This window comes from Saimiri boliviensis, chromosome 8 (assembly GCF_048565385.1).
Source record: "Saimiri boliviensis isolate mSaiBol1 chromosome 8, mSaiBol1.pri, whole genome shotgun sequence".
Classification (NCBI taxonomy): Eukaryota; Metazoa; Chordata; class Mammalia; order Primates; family Cebidae; genus Saimiri; species Saimiri boliviensis.
The window spans coordinates 82,267,797-82,283,099 of NC_133456.1; the positions used below are offsets into that span (position 1 = coordinate 82,267,797).

The 15,303-nt window shown below is 52.8% G+C and overlaps 1 protein-coding gene across 1 annotated transcript; it reads left to right on the plus strand.

The window, feature by feature from the left end:
* The first annotated feature begins 8,835 nt into the window (after positions 1-8,835).
* HES1 (hes family bHLH transcription factor 1) lies at positions 8,836-11,402 on the plus strand. Its single transcript, XM_003927033.4, has 4 exons — positions 8,836-9,208; positions 9,347-9,442; positions 9,687-9,774; positions 10,398-11,402. The coding sequence occupies exons 1-4, from the start codon at positions 9,101-9,103 to the stop codon at positions 10,946-10,948; spliced, it is 843 nt and encodes a 280-aa protein (XP_003927082.1). The 5' UTR covers positions 8,836-9,100; the 3' UTR covers positions 10,949-11,402.
* The last annotated feature ends 3,901 nt before the right edge of the window (positions 11,403-15,303 follow it).

Genomic DNA, 15,303 nt, shown 5'->3' on the forward strand with positions numbered 1-15,303 from the left:
GCTCCCTTCCCCGCGCTGTCTCTCTAGAGGTACTATTTTCCAGAACAGCTGTCTATCCCTTATCCAGGATTCCCAACAGCCCGCAGTCCAGCCAAACGACTCCTGCAACGACCACATAAATCCTCTCTCTCCCTCGCTGGGACACCCAGCGAAGCCCTGCCAGCCTACAGTCTAGAACAAATGGCTGTGTACGAGGACAAAATACTATCGTGGGCTCGAAAGTGCCTTGTCAACTGTCAGGTAATACCATGTGAGTGATAGGTACTGCCCACTCTGTGGAAGAAACCAGAAGGTCCCAGTCATGCTAGAGCCCATCAGAGTCTTGTTTTTTCAGACAGAGTCTCACTCTGTTGTCCAGGTTGGAGTGCAGTGGCGTGACCTCAGCTCACTGCAACCTCTGCCTCCCGGGTTCAAGTGCCTCAGCCTCTGAGTAGCCTGGACTACAGGCATGCGTCACCATGCCCAGCTAATTTTTTGTGGTTTTGGTAGAGACAAGGTTTCACCATATTGGCCAGTCTGGTCTCAAACTCCTGGCCTTACGTAATCTATCAGCTCAGCTCCTCAAAGTGCTGGGATTACAGGCATGAGCCACCACGCCCGGACCCGTCAGAGTCTTGAGCTACAGCTGTGGTAGCTGTCTGAACCATCTTCTCTTGTTCTCTATGCCTGACATCTAAAAGGAAAATTGTATATTTCATTTGCAAATAACATCTCTCAACCACTTGGAAGATGCATTATTTTTCTCACCTCTCCCTCTCCTAAATGTGAAGCAGTGTCTTGGTGCTCCAGCCCTTTCACTGTATTCCTACCATCATGTTTTCTCTGGTCCTGAGATAAAAGCTCAGCACCACTGGAGCATCGATTCAGGAGCTGGAACTACTCCCTCTTCCAGTCTTCCTTTCAGAGCACAAGTCAGGGAAACACACTGGCAATTATAAGGAGAGGACCTATCCTGGGTAGACCCTGCAAAAGGCTTCCTATCTCCTGGAGCTGAGAAACTAAGATCCCTTCTTTTTCAGAGAATATAGGGTGATGAGCAAATCTGAGAAAAAAGAATCACAGCACAGCAAACCTGGGACTCAAAATCACTCACCAGCAGATAGTTCAGTTCCTTAGCTGTAAATTCATCCTGGTGAAAATGTTAGTCACTCGCTGTAGATGATATTTGAAAATGTTTTTCTCTTACAGAGAGATACAGTAAAGAGAGTTTCTAGATGGCAGGCAGGAAACGTGAGTCTAATTTTGGTTTTGCTGTTCTCCCTCTGGGAAGCTGCTTGACCTTGTGCAAGTCGCTTCCTCCTGGGCTCAGTTTCCCTATCCATTAAAGAAATGGGCTGACTTTGTCACCTCTTAGGTCCCTTCTGCCGTTTCTTCCAGATCTTTCTATAATCTGTGAGATAATGCAAGGATGCTAATGATCATGATTGTAATTAAAAATATGTTGTGGCTGGGTGTGGTGGCTCATGCCTGTAATCCCAGCATTTTGGGAGGCCGAGGCTAGTGGATCACTTGAGGTTGAGAGTTCAAGACCAGCCTAACCAACATGGTGAAATTCCATCTCTACTAAAAATACAAAATTAGCTGGGTGTTGTGGCACATGCCTGTAATCCCAGCCACTCAGGAGGCTGAGGCGGGATCATTACTTGAACCCGGGAGGCGTAGGTGGCAGTGAGCCAAGATCGTGCCATTGCACTCCAGCCCGGAAGAACAGTGTGAGACTCAGTCTCGAGATATATATATACATATATATCGAGATATATATGTGTGTATATATATATATATATATATATATATATATATGTATATATGTTGTGTGTATTCATTCCAAATCACTTTCGGGTCCTAAATTTTAACAAATGGCTTTACTGGATAGCTAAGTTTTTCTGTTTTTGGATTTTGGAGAAATTTGGTCTGACGTTACTATTTGGGCAGCTTATCAGCAAGGCAAACAAACGCATCCCCTAAGTTTAAAGGGGATGGGAGTCACCCCACATTCCAGAGGCTTCCTGAGATCCCCGGGCCTGCCTCCACGTGCCCCAGCCCCAGCATGGCTCTGACCCTTTCACGCACAGGAGTACAAATTAGCATCCCTGTGATCCCTTAGGAATACCCTCCTTCATCCCTGGGCTTGCAGGCTCGCCTCACTGAAGCCCTGCTCAGAGGTTAGGAGGTTAGCTAGGGGCGCCTTTAGAGCCTTCCCTACACTGCTGCTGTGGCTGGGCCAAATGTGGGAGTGAAGCCATTCCAGGATGCCCCACCCCCACCCCACTGGGAAATGCTTTCTTGGCAACCGTCCCCTTTCAGAGCCCATTAGAAAAGTGCACATTCCCCGGGTGTCACTGGCTCCAAGCGAGAGGTGGGAGTGGGGGAGTATTACAGGCTGCTTTTAGCCAGTGTTGAAAGCTTCTGTTTTCCACCCCACCCCCAGTTTGCAGTGAGAGGTCCTAGCTTGGCCAGAAATCAACCAGGCATTTTGTTCAGAAGTAGCAACTTATTTTTATCAAAGATGGAATGCAGCTGCAATTTCTAATGCCTCTGCATGGCAACCAGGGCTCTTGCTCCAAGCATTCCCAAACGCTCTTTTCTCCGCAGACACTTTGCTTTCTCACCTAGCCCTTTCTACATCCAAAAATTGGATGCAGAGCTGCTCAAGTGCCTCAGAATTCCGGAGTAAAAAGTTGTAGAAATTCAAAGTATCTTTGTTGTGTCTATTTTAAATGCAGGCTTTGGTGATCACAACTCCACAAACCCAACCTAAAATTACCCATGGACCACAGCAGTGTGGTGTGGTGAAAAGAGCTCCCAGCTGGCTTCTGCCTACCCTACACCCCCACACACCCCCCCGCCTTATGTTGCTGTGGGCAGCCAAGCAAGCCCCTTCCCTCCCTGGGGCTTAGAGTATCCACTTGTAAGCAGAGATTACCTGATCTACTTTCCTTAACCTTTTTGATTGCAAAGTCTGTCGAAAGCTATGGACCCTCTTCTCAGGGAAACAAACAAACAAACAAAAACGATTCACCTGTTTATTCATTTGGAAGGTATTTATTAAGCTCCTGCTAAATATGCACATATAGACACAAGATGAAATTCCATTTCAGGGGCTTTACAGGTAAAAAAAAAAAAATCCTGGTTATGAATTCTGTGATCAGCATATACGGACTGCTATCTAGAAAGACTATTGATAGCCAGGCGAGGTGGCTCACGCCTGTAATCCCAGCACTTCAGGAGGCTGAGGTGGGCGGATAACGAGGTCAGGAGATCAAGACCATCCTGGCCAACATGGTGAAACCCCATCTCTACTAAAAATACAAAAGTGAGCTGGGTGTGGTGGCGTGTGTCTGTAATTCCAGCTACTTGGGAGGCTGAGGCAGGAGAATCGCTGGAACCAGGGAGTCAGAGGTTGCAGTGAGCCAAAATTGTGCCACAGCACTCCAGCCTGGTGACAGAGCGAGACTCTATCTCAAGAAAAAAAGAAAAAGAAAAAAAGGCTATGATAATGATTCTAGCAGAGGGTTCTAAAGCTACCAGTCAGGCACACACCAGAGAACAGAGGCAGCAAGGTGGTCATTATAAAGGTGATCCCCAGTTGCCCCCCCTTCCCAGCACCCCCACCTGGCACGCGCCCCAGCAAACATGCGTGCACAACCAGCCTGGAATGTGCTGTTTCTGGGCACTCGGACTGCAGGAAGCTGGCTGCAGCCCTGGAGAGATGAGAAACATGTCTCTTCTATCCTGGGCTTAATTTTTCTCACGGTCCCTGAAAGGGCTGTGATCAGGTGATATGTGTGGAACTGCTCCCTGTACAGGTGCAGAGCAGGTACCGAGGGGAGGAGAAAAGCCACCCTGTGTGTACTTACTCAAAGCTCTTTCAATAGCCCTCCCAGGATAGCTCTTGGCAAGGCAGCTACCACGTCTCTGGCAGGCTGGAGGGAATCTGAGTGTGAGAAAGTCAGTCAAGCGAAGGAAAGGCGGGGGTAAAAAAGCTTCAAGTCCTCCGGCAAAATACCTTTTCTCTTCTTCTTTTGCTCTCTTCTTTCTGTAGCTTTAAACCCAACCCACAAACCATTCTGAGACCTAGAGGACAAAGGGGAGTTTCACTAGAGATGCAGTTATTTGTTTTATGGGTTGAAAGCAAACAGGTGATGCAATAAGACAGAGAAATCACCCTTCCTGGGGTGGGGGTGGGGAGGAAGTATGGGTGGAGACAAACACGGGAGCCCCTGGTTGTATTTATTGGGCATGGCATGGTGAGAACAGTTCGATTCATTGTGTTTTGCTGGTGTCACAGTGGAATCAAAGACGTGATCTTCACCAAGGAACAGGGCTCCGTTTTCTCTTTGCTCTTGGACTGAAAAATGAAGGCTGTTTCTCTCTAAGAGCATTCTTCCAAATCCAGATGCGTCTTCCTGAGTTTAGGAGCTGACTGTCCCATTTGAGAAGGGGTGGGCAGAGGACCAACTTGGTCCTATCATCACCTAGGATAAGGGAAAATCATCTCTGAGCACATCTGCAAAAAACTCTTCTTGAACGGTTAGAGTGGAAAGCCAGAGAGCTCCTGGAATTTATTTACATATATATTTTTGGTCCAGCCACAAATGCATAGCTGATTTTTTTGCTACTTGAGCCTCTTCCCCTTATCTAAAAATGTGTGTGTGTGTGAAAGTTGCTTGCCCATTCTAAGCACTCCCAAAGTGGCCATAAATGAGTTGCTGATTAACTATTTGACCCATGTGGCTGCTTTGGGCACTGCAAGAGATCCTAACATAACCATATTCCATTCCCCATGCACCTTTAGGGTGCCAACTCCAGAGTGGGGAACAGAATCAGATGAAAAAATCCCTTAGAATGGACAGGGGGTGGCATACCCCACTGGTTAATGAGGGCCGACCAGCAGACAGCAGTCAATGTCAGAGCTTAGCAGAGGGTCCACCGGTTCTGAAAGATGTGGGGGGGGTAGGGTGGGGTGGGAACCTGGAAAGGGTTAACATGCTTCCCTGGGAAGGGTTTAGTTCCTTGGAAGAATCTGGGTCAGTGTATTTGTGCAGTTTTTAAAAAGTCAGACGCTCAGTAGAAGCATTTTAAGAAGCTTGGAAAGCTTATTGGGGCCATAGCAGAAAGGAGGGTAACTTCATAGGCTCATCACCTTTCACCAAGAGGATTTTAACCACACAGGAAAAACCCATGTTTTCCAAAAGCAACAGACAATTTTCTGTCATCACCACTTTTCCATCTGTTTAAAATAAGAAAGAAAATTCCTTCCCCAATGGCCCAGGTTGCAGGTCAACAAAGGAGGCATTGTTCATCGTTTCTTCAGAACATGATAGGGCACAGCTCACTCTGCAGTGTGAGAAAACATTTTTTAAAAATCTCAAGAGAGTGGCCCAAGGGGCAACACTGAGTAAACCAAGCCCGCAAAGAGGCACATGTTTGGCTGCAGACTTGAGGACTATCCTGGAAGGTGGAAATGAGGCTTGGGTGAATACAGTCAGAGCCACGATTCCTTAGTTAAACTCAGGAACTAAATCGGAGTTCCTGGTGGGAGGTTGGGAACACTGCATTGAAGGCTAAGCAGGTTTGAGTTGAACTCAGGTCCCAAGAGTGTGCAGTCAACGTCCAGAGGAGTTGGATGTAGACGCCTCTGGATGTCGGTCTGCACCTGCCTCACGGGAACCTTCTTTACTAGCCTGAACTGCCTAACTGCCCTTTCTGACTCCAAACCATGCAATCCACTCTCCCACTTTGCCAGCGCTCTCTCTCTAAGGGGAAATCCTGATGCCTCTGCTTTGCTCAAGATTATTTCATGGCTCTCCATTGTCTAAAGATAAGGTCCAAAGTCCTTTAGCAAGACGTTTGAGGAGCTTGTGACACGGCCTCAAGCTGCCTCTTCTAGTCCCTCACATTCCCTCGGCTCCAGACCATCTTTCCTGAATAAAGACCTCAGGTTCCAGAGTCCTAGCCTTTAATGCCATGGGTACCTGCATCCTCTCCAGCCCCATGACTCAGGACATTTGCAATGCCCCCATCCTACCTATGTTTCAGGGCACACAGGCCAATCCCTCCGGGAAATTTTCCAAAGTACCCCAACTTAAAAGTAATTTAATTCTCCTGAAACTCCACAGCATTTTACCTCTATCCAGACATACATCTCTTTTGAACCTAGAACTAGAATCCCTCCAGAGGAATTTACTGGGACATCCGTAGATGTCAGCTGTACACGTTTGCATACGCCTCTAGGCTGTTGGCTTCCAGAGGGCAGTAACGGTCTTATTCACTGCTGTAAACCCAGAAAGGCCAGCAGTACTGTTATCCATACATGTGTGGTTTCATATTTTGTTTCTGTCTTCCTGATCTCTCAGGCCACCACCTAACTCAGAAAAGGAAAAATAAAGCAATGTCTGGTTATCAATCAGAAAATCGGCGTCTGTCCGCCCCGCAGCTCACTGTAAACTTCCTGCAGGCTGCCACTGTATCTCTCATCGTGGAAATCCCAGGGTTGAACACAGTGTCTGACACTGCGCGTGTGTTCCACAATGAAAGAAAGAGGGGGCTTGCCCAAGGTCACCTGGAGTCAGGAATCACTGAATCTCATCCGGGACCAGATCTGGGGAAATCATTTACAACATTATCTCAGTGGGGAGCTCGGAGGCAGGAAGGAATGAAGTGGATGAGAACTGTGCGCCAGACCTCCGGGACGCGGAAAGGGCTGAAGGGGCGGGGGGCCACATCAAACAAGACGCTGGGCTCCCGGGCTGCCCAGAGCCGCGAGCCCAGCTCCCGGGCGGCGGGAAGGGCGCGGGGGAGGGGGTGTGAGGGCACGGGGGCCGGCGACCCGGGCAGCCGGGCGGGAGGCGGCCGGCCGGCCCAGGCAGTGCGCGCCGCCCGCCCGGCTCGGCAAATCCCCCAGGGAGGCCGCCGCCAGAGCCCTGGCGCTCCCGGCCCGGCGCCCGCCACGTGGCACCCGGCGGCGGCGGCGGCGGCTCCTCCCGGCGCGCGGCCCGGCCAGCAGGCAGCACGCAGCCGCCCGCGCCGCCCGCCTCCTCCCGGCCGCCCGCCGGCAGCCTACCGGGCGCAGTGAGGGGGAGCGGCCGGCAGCCCGGGACCCGGGGAAGGGGCGGGCGGCGCGAAGCCGCTTTAACCGCAGTCGCCGAGCGGAGGCAGGAGGCTGACCCGGCCGCTTCCTAAGTGCGGTCAGGCATCTCGTGACCGCGGCGGGCGCCGAGGGCCTCGCGGGGGGAGGGAGAGGGCGGGGGCGAGGAGCAAACACGGAGGCCCCCACCTCGCCCCCAGGCTGCTGCAAGTGAGGTTTCGGCCGAGTGAAAACCCCAAGCCCGAAAGTGAGGGTGGTGAGGGGTGGGTGGAAGAATTCCCCAATCTCCACCCGGGGTGTGCGCTCCCCGCCCGGAAGAGCTGACCTTGGCCTGGGGAGGCGGGGGTGGAGAGGGAGGGTAAGCGCCGGGGCTCGGCTCCCAGCCTGCCGCCCCCTCGGATTCCTGGCCCGGCGGGGCCGGAGGAGGGGGCCCCGGACACACACACACACACACCCCACACGCAGCGCGCGCCAATGAGCCCGGGCCAGGCGCAGGGGGCGGGGTTTTCCCAGGCTCGAGCACAGCAGCTGCTATTTACCTTCTTGGCTTCTCCCGGGGACCAGGAACCGGCCCCCGCTCTCCGCCGCCCGCCGCCGCCCCCCGCCTCCCTGCCCCCGGGGCGCGCGCACACACACTCACTCACACACGCACGCACACACACATCCTCCCGGCCCGGCCGCAGACGCGGCGGCAATAAAACATCCTGGCACGTGCTCCGGCTCCAGGCGCGCCCACGCCGGCCGGCTGATGTCAAACTGCAGCTCGGCTGGTGTAGCTCTTAAAGGGCCCGCGCGCGCCGGGCGCCGAGACCGCCCGCGGGGCGAGGAGGTAGAAGCGGCTTCCTTGCCGGCCACCTCAACGCGCAGCAGAACCTAGAGCCTACAGATGAAAAGGGAAATGGTGGTGAAGGAGGAAGCAAGTCCCGAGGCACTGCCATTAGAGCTCCCCTTGTTCATTTTTTCATTTTTAAATACCACTTCCTTCTACCCAGTTGGAAATTATTCTGATTGTTTCCTGGGGAAGCGCGTGGTCTAAGGCCCCAATTCCAGAAGAGGAATTTCTGAAAGATGGGGCGGGGGTGGGGTGGGGAAGGGATTCAAGGACTACCTCGATCCGAAAAACCTGCATTTGTAAGTTAGAAGGCATTTTTTCCTTTTTCTGCATGCAACAAGGAAAAAAAAATTTTGGCCCTTTTCCTGCATGATCTACTCTCACCCTCCTGAATGTATAAAGTCTGAGCGGGAACTTACTTAGATGCGTCTGTAACTCAACACCTTTACACGCGTTTCTCCCCTACCCCCACCCCCGGCTCTTAACCACTGCTATTATTTTTTTTCTGCCCTTTTATAACTTTAAAAATATATATATGCTTCAAATGAACTTACTACAGTCAAAGCCGCTCTGCTACACATGAGAGATGGCATAAAGAGCAAAGATCCTGGCTCCAGAAGAAATAGACAAGACCAAAACCAAAGCGGAAAAAAGAAAAAAAAAATCACCCCTAAACCAAAGCCCAGAGGGAGAGTAGCAAAGGGTTAAAATCCTTTTGATTGACGTTGTAGCCTCCGGTGCCCTGGGCTCAGGCGCGCGCCATTGGCCGCCAGACCTTGTGCCTGGCGGCCAATGGGGGGGCGCGGTCCACGAGCGGAGCCGCGTGTCTCCTCCTCCCATTGGCTGAAAGTTACTGTGGGAAAGAAAGTTTGGGAAGTTTCACACGAGCCGTTCGCGTGCAGTCCCAGATATATATAGAGGCCGCCAGGGCCTGGGGATCACACAGGATCCGGAGCTGGTGCTGATAACAGCGGAATCCCCCGTCTACCTCTCTCCTTGGTCCTGGAACAGCGCTACTGATCGCCAAGTAGCCACAAAATATTATAATAAACCCTCAGCACTTGCTCAGTAGTTTTGTGAAAGTCTCAAGTAACAGAGACATAAACAAAAAATTATTTTTCGTGAAGAACTCCAAACATAAAATTCTCTAGGGATTAAGAAAAAAAAAAAAAAAAAGGAAAATGCCAGCTGATATAATGGAGAAAAATTCCTCGTCCCCGGTGGCTGCTACCCCAGCCAGTGTCAACACGACACCGGATAAACCAAAGACAGCATCTGAGCACAGAAAGGTAAGGGCGGTACCTGTATCTCTCTGCAGCCCCTCAAAATTAAGTAGGGATTGGGAGGCTTCTTTCTGTCTAGAAAGCCCGGGACGAAACGGCAGATCCCATGGGAACTCAGAACTAATTTTTTTTATTTATTTGCAGTCATCAAAGCCTATCATGGAGAAGAGACGAAGAGCAAGAATAAATGAAAGTCTGAGCCAGCTGAAAACACTGATTTTGGATGCTCTTAAGAAAGATGTAAGTAGGAAAATGCTGCTCTTTCTCTTAATTAAAAAACAAACACTTCCTCAGCTACTGAGAGTGACACCCCCCGCCTGCGGGTTCTAGCACTCGTCGGTACTGCGTTCTCCTAGGCGGGAGGGCCCGGCCTTTTTCGCTGCGGTCCCTAGATGTGCATGCGCTCCGTGGCCGGGAGGAGGGACCCCCAGTACTCTGAAGCAGCTGACACGGGGCTCACTTTCCTTCCTTGCCTCCTATGCAGAGCTCGCGGCATTCCAAGCTGGAGAAGGCGGACATTCTGGAAATGACAGTGAAGCACCTCCGGAACCTGCAGCGGGCGCAGATGACGGGTGAGGGCAGCTCGCCGCGCCCCCCTGTGCGGGCGTCCCGCTCGCCTCGCGGTGATTTCTTCCAGACTTCCGCCCGTGGTTGTGAGAGGCATTCAGCTACGTTTTACTGCCTTGGCTCACTCTCGTGTTCCCACGGTCTGGGCTTATTTATAGCCACAACTCCAAGTTGTTACTGTTCCGGAAGGGAGGGAAAGAGGTTGCAGCCGCGAGGGTGGCGGGCGGCGGGTAGGGGCGAAAGGACTTAGGACTGTGGCGGTTTGGAACTGCGTGGAGCCTGGGGGTCAGCTGGGTTAGCACCCCCTCCCGTTGCAGAAGGGGAAATGAGGCCCGAATGATGGATTGGGAGGCATTGTCCAAGGTCACATCCCGCGCGGGGGTGGGGGTGACAGATCTGGGGCTGAGATAGGCTTAAATGCAGCGACAGGGAATCGGGAAGGAGTGGCTCGGCTTTGGCTGCCACGCTTGTGTGGAGAGGTGGCTGGTTTCTCATGCAACCTCCCTGCCGGAGGCAGTTTCACGGGCGCATGGTCAGGGATGAGCGCCACAGGGACCTCCCAGGGCGGAGGCAGTGGCCACGGGGCCAGGGCCGTTCGGTGACCCGTCTGTGTCCTTCTGGCCCGCAGCTGCGCTGAGCACAGACCCGAGCGTGCTGGGAAAGTACCGCGCCGGCTTCAGCGAGTGCATGAACGAGGTGACCCGCTTCCTGTCCACGTGCGAGGGCGTTAATACCGAGGTGCGCACTCGGCTGCTTGGCCACCTGGCCAACTGCATGACCCAGATCAATGCCATGACCTACCCTGGGCAGCCGCACCCCGCCTTGCAGGCGCCGCCGCCGCCCCCACCAGGACCCGGCGGTCCCCAGCACGCGCCATTCGCGCCGCCACCGCCTCTCGTGCCCATCCCCGGGGGCGCGGCGCCCCCTCCCGGCGGCGCACCCTGCAAGCTGGGCAGCCAGGCTGGAGAGGCGGCTAAGGTGTTTGGAGGCTTCCAGGTGGTACCGGCTCCCGATGGCCAGTTTGCCTTCCTCATTCCCAACGGGGCCTTCGCGCACAGCGGCCCTGTCATCCCCGTCTACACCAGCAACAGCGGGACCTCCGTGGGCCCCAACGCAGTGTCGCCTTCCAGCGGCCCCTCGCTTACGGCGGACTCCATGTGGAGGCCGTGGCGGAACTGAGGGGCTCAGGCCACCCCTCCTCCCAAACTCCCCAACCCACCTCTTTTTCCCTCTGGACTCTAAACAGGAACTTGGATACTGGGAGCAAAGGGGACTTTTTTGATTAAGTGGTTACTTTGTGTATTTTTAATTTCTAAAAAGTTACTTTCCGTAGAGAGAGCCGTATTAAGTGACTGACCATGCACTATATTTGTATATATTTTATATGTTCATATTGGATTGCGCCTTTGTATTATAAAAGTACAGATGACATTTCGTTTTTTACACGAGATTTCTTTTTTATGTGATGCCAAAGATGTCTGAAATGCTCTTAAAATATCTTCCTTTGGGGAAGTTTATTTGAGAAAATATAATAAAAGAAAAAAGTAAAGGTTTTTATGTCTTAGAACTGATTCTTCTAGAATATGTAAAAAGGCTCTTGGTGGAATGTGAATTACATGTAATTGGTAATTCAGGAACTGGCTCTTTTGTTATTAAAAGAACATTTTTTAAAATCCATCAAACCTTTCACCAATCCTCCAGGAACTAAAAAGACTAAATTCCATTTACTTTACAAGCCACCATCTGGTAAGACTTCCCTGATAAACTTGTGGTCAGTCTCTTAAGGGATTTCTAAAAAATGTTTTCAAGTTGCAGTTGGGTAAGTCTGCAGCCCTTGTTCGATGAGCTCCTCCTGAGGAAGCCTGAACAGGACTGAATTCACTAAGTTAGTGGATCCAGTTCTATTGCCCATTGCACGTTTAGGGTGGTTCCTGCAACTCTACTCTCCTAGGGTAGCTCACCAACATCCGAAGTAAAAACACTTTCAGCTGCTGTGCCTCCTTCAAGTGTTGGGGTCTTCTTCATTAATTAGCCAATCCTTTGGTTCAAATAAGACATTCCCTAGCACGCAAAAGTTTGAAATGCCTCTCTGCACCCGCTTCAAGCAAGCTGAAAAGGTCAACAGATTCCTTCTGCCAAGGGACAGTTAGTTAGACTCCCAAGTGGAGGCCGAGCCCAGATGATTAACACCAGACATGTGTTTTTGATAAGTTTCTGTGCTTGGCTCTAATAGAGAAAGCATGTGGGGGCTGTGCTGGCAGGCACACAGGCCATCTTCCCCTTTTAATACAAACAGCAAGCGACCCCTTCGCTTGGTCATGCCCCATTTCCAGGCAAGATGTGGGCTCCAGATAGAAGCAAAAGGGTTGTCTCAGGTTTCAGCTCACATAACCCTCCTTAACAAGTCCTAACTCAAAGCGGACAGCTTTAAACTGTGCCAGGATCTGCAGGGAATTTCTTCCAAATCCCATCACAAAGGCTTGTCAGATTTTGTCAGATTTGGCCAGGTGTTTGACTGCATCCAGGTGTTGGGGAAATGAAAACCACGAACCCTGCGAGACCAGACACATCAGCCGCGCTGTGGGTCTGGCGGGCGCGCCCTCCTCCCCCACCGCCGGCCAGTCCTCCTCCCCGCCCCGGCCCCTCCCGCCAGCCTCCTCTCACCCCCCTTTTCTTAGACCGGCTTCTGAGAGGAGAAGGATGAGGCGGGAGAGATCAATCTTTGAAGCTTTCCTAACAAAGATAAAGCCAACGATTTTCTGTCCTGTTTCAAAAGCTTTACCTCTCCCCCGCCCTGCTCTGGCCTTTCCCACAGGCCAGTGTGGAGAGCGGCTCTATCATAGGAATGATCCGGGAGACAGCCGTTTTCCACTGAGACACCTTCGGACCCAGCTTCCACCCGAGGGAGAGATTTAAAAGAGATCTTTTTGAATTTGTCTCCTACTTGCCTTAGTTTGTGTGTACATGAAAGGTGTCCAACACACCTTCCGCCAAAGAAACACACACACACCCCCTTCTTTATCATTTTTCCACGTTTTCCCTCCCGTTTAAACACAAAGTAACAATTGCTCCATTAAGACACGCACCTCAAGCGCCAGTGTTTCCTTTGGTAAGCCTGTACTCTGGCCTCACTAGGAGCCCTTAAGGGTCCTGGTAGAAACAATCAGACCTCAATGTCTTTATTTTTATGCCAGGAATTCCTTTTACATTGATGTCCTTAAAATTGACAGGAAAAAAAAACCTCAACACTAGTTGAAAATTAAAGGTCCCTATGTTGAAGGGGAAAAAATTTTAAAGTGCACTTTTATTAATATCACGGAAAGTATACTATCTTCCTAGGGAGGGGGACTAAATCGAAGGAGAAGTAAACATTTGGTTTTTTTCTTTTTTAAAATTGGTGGTTTGAAAAGATGACTTTTCCCCCCTGAAAGCTGGGTTTAGGCTATTTGATTATTGTATTTTAAAAATGGAGAGGGTGGAGACCCCACTAGGCTTCAAACGGGAAAGGGCACTTTCCAGTTCTTGCCCCAGCTATGCCACCAAACTCAGTGTGTCACCTTGGATAAGTCATTTCCCTTCTCGGGGTCATTTCCAAGTCTGGAAAATGAATGGACTTATTTCTAAGACGCCGTACCCTCCTGCACGTTGGCTGTTTCTGGAGTAAGTAGCTGAGGGAGAGGCAAAACTTCAAAAATACGACTTCATTGATGTTGTCTCCCTGGGGGTCCCTCAGGCGTGGCCTAATTACACGGCCTCGGGCGCACCAGCAGCCCCTCTCCCTGGCCCCCGCCAGTTCTGATCGCTCCGGGAGATAAGGCACAGCTCCAAACTGCGTCCGGATGCGGGCCGCGGGCCTCCGCTGCCGCGCGCATTAGCCTCTCAATGGAGACCTTCCGGGGCCCTGGCCCCCCGCCGTCTCCAGCAGCATCCGGAGCGGGAAAGGCGCCGAACTGGAAGGGGGTGGGGGTGCTTCTCGGTCAACTCAAGAGCCCTCTCCCAGCGCAGAAGCGCGACTCCGGAGGCTCGCCCCCTCCTCGCGCCCCATCCCACCCCACGCGTTTCTGGAATGGAGATCCAGGCGTTTCGCTGGACCCCCGCGTCGTCACCACCGTCCCGGGAAACCTGTCATTAAAGTCAATTAACTTTTCCCACACCCCTTGGCCGGTAACAACCCGCTCCTAGCTTCCTCCCCGACTCCTAAGTGCAACCAGATGGGCGGACAGGCTGCCCCCGCCGCGCGCCCGCCGGGGCGGCCCGGGGGTTCCAGGGAGGCCGCCGGGGCCCGCGGCCCGGGCGGGCGCGGGCCAGGGCGGCCACGCCGGGCCAGCCTCGGCGGCCCTGCGGCCAAGGTGGTTTGCTTAGCAGGCCCGGCTGCTTTCTGGCAGGAAATGAATAGCTCCCAGATGAGCTCAGGCAACCTGAGAGGTCGTGAGAACGGCGCGAACCCCCGCCTGTGCAGCCGGCAGCCTGCCAGGCCGCGGGGGGAGCAGGCGGCGGCGGCGGCGGGAGGCCGGGAGGCCCGGCGGGCGGGCGGACGGCGGCGGGGAGAGGGGCGGGAGCCGCTGACACACGAGCCCGCGCCCGCTCCCGCTGACAGGCAGGCCGCCGCCCCCGCTTCCCCCGCCCCGGGCCCCAGCGCCTCCCAAGCAGCAGGCCCAAGCCGCAGAAAGGCGGCCGCGCGGCCCCGCCGGGCCTGGGGGTGGGGCCGCCTGCCAGTGTTTTTCCAGTTCCCCCGGTAGCTCCGGGCCGCATTTAGTAGCTGGGGAAACGGGGCCGAGGCCAGGGCCGGGGCACTAGAGGCCCTCGCGGCCCGCAGAGCCCTACCAGGCGGTAGGCCGCGCCGGGGCAGGCGTGGGCAGAGGGGCGGGGTGAGGCCATCTTAGCCCACAGAGCCGTCCCAAAAAAAGACCTTGCCACCAGACAGCAACCCTGGATGCCTTAAAAAAAAAAAAAAAAATCTCATTTTTGAAAACCTTGAGCACCTACTGAGTGCTCAGCAGGCCCAAGAAGGTCACGCTAATTCCCACCGGCCTCTGCCCCACCGAGCTCTCTCTGTAGCTGGGGAGATCCACAAACGCCCCAGTGACTCATCCCAGGCTTGATGTGCTAAGTGCCAGAACTGAAGTTTAAACAAAGGGCACCTAGAACAGAGAGATTAATTCTGATGAGAGGAAACCAGGCCAGGGAGGTTTTTTCAGAGTTGGCACTGGAAGCCGAGAGGTGAAAGATGAGTTCAACAGGAAGAGTTAGGTGTCGAAGGGTGAGGGAAAACGCAGAGATGAACACATATACGTCCAGTTTGGGGAAATGTCAGTATGTCCACCATGGTGTGGTACATAAGTTTTCAAATGTACAAATTGGCTTAGAGGTCAAAAAAAAAGGGGTGGGGGGATAAGCTCCACTGCAGTCGTTGGCTTAAATGCAATATAGCCCAAGGGTTAGAAGCACATAATCTGGCTCCTGGCGGCTTGGCTTAGGTTTTGAGCCCAAGGGAAATGATTGAACTTCTCTGGGCCTCAACTTTGTTACTCTGT

What these genes read in the sequence shown, in the direction of transcription:
- HES1 (XM_003927033.4), top strand. Translation starts at nt 9,101, where the DNA reads ATGCCAGCTGATATAATGGAGAAAAATTCCTCGTCCCCGGTGGCTGCT. An exon ending in TGGATGCTCTTAAGAAAGAT is followed by an intron (nt 9,443 to 9,686) that starts GTAAGTAGGAAA and finishes CCTCCTATGCAG; the next exon opens with AGCTCGCGGCATTCCAAGCT. An exon ending in GCAGCGGGCGCAGATGACGG is followed by an intron (nt 9,775 to 10,397) that starts GTGAGGGCAGCT and finishes TCTGGCCCGCAG; the next exon opens with CTGCGCTGAGCACAGACCCG.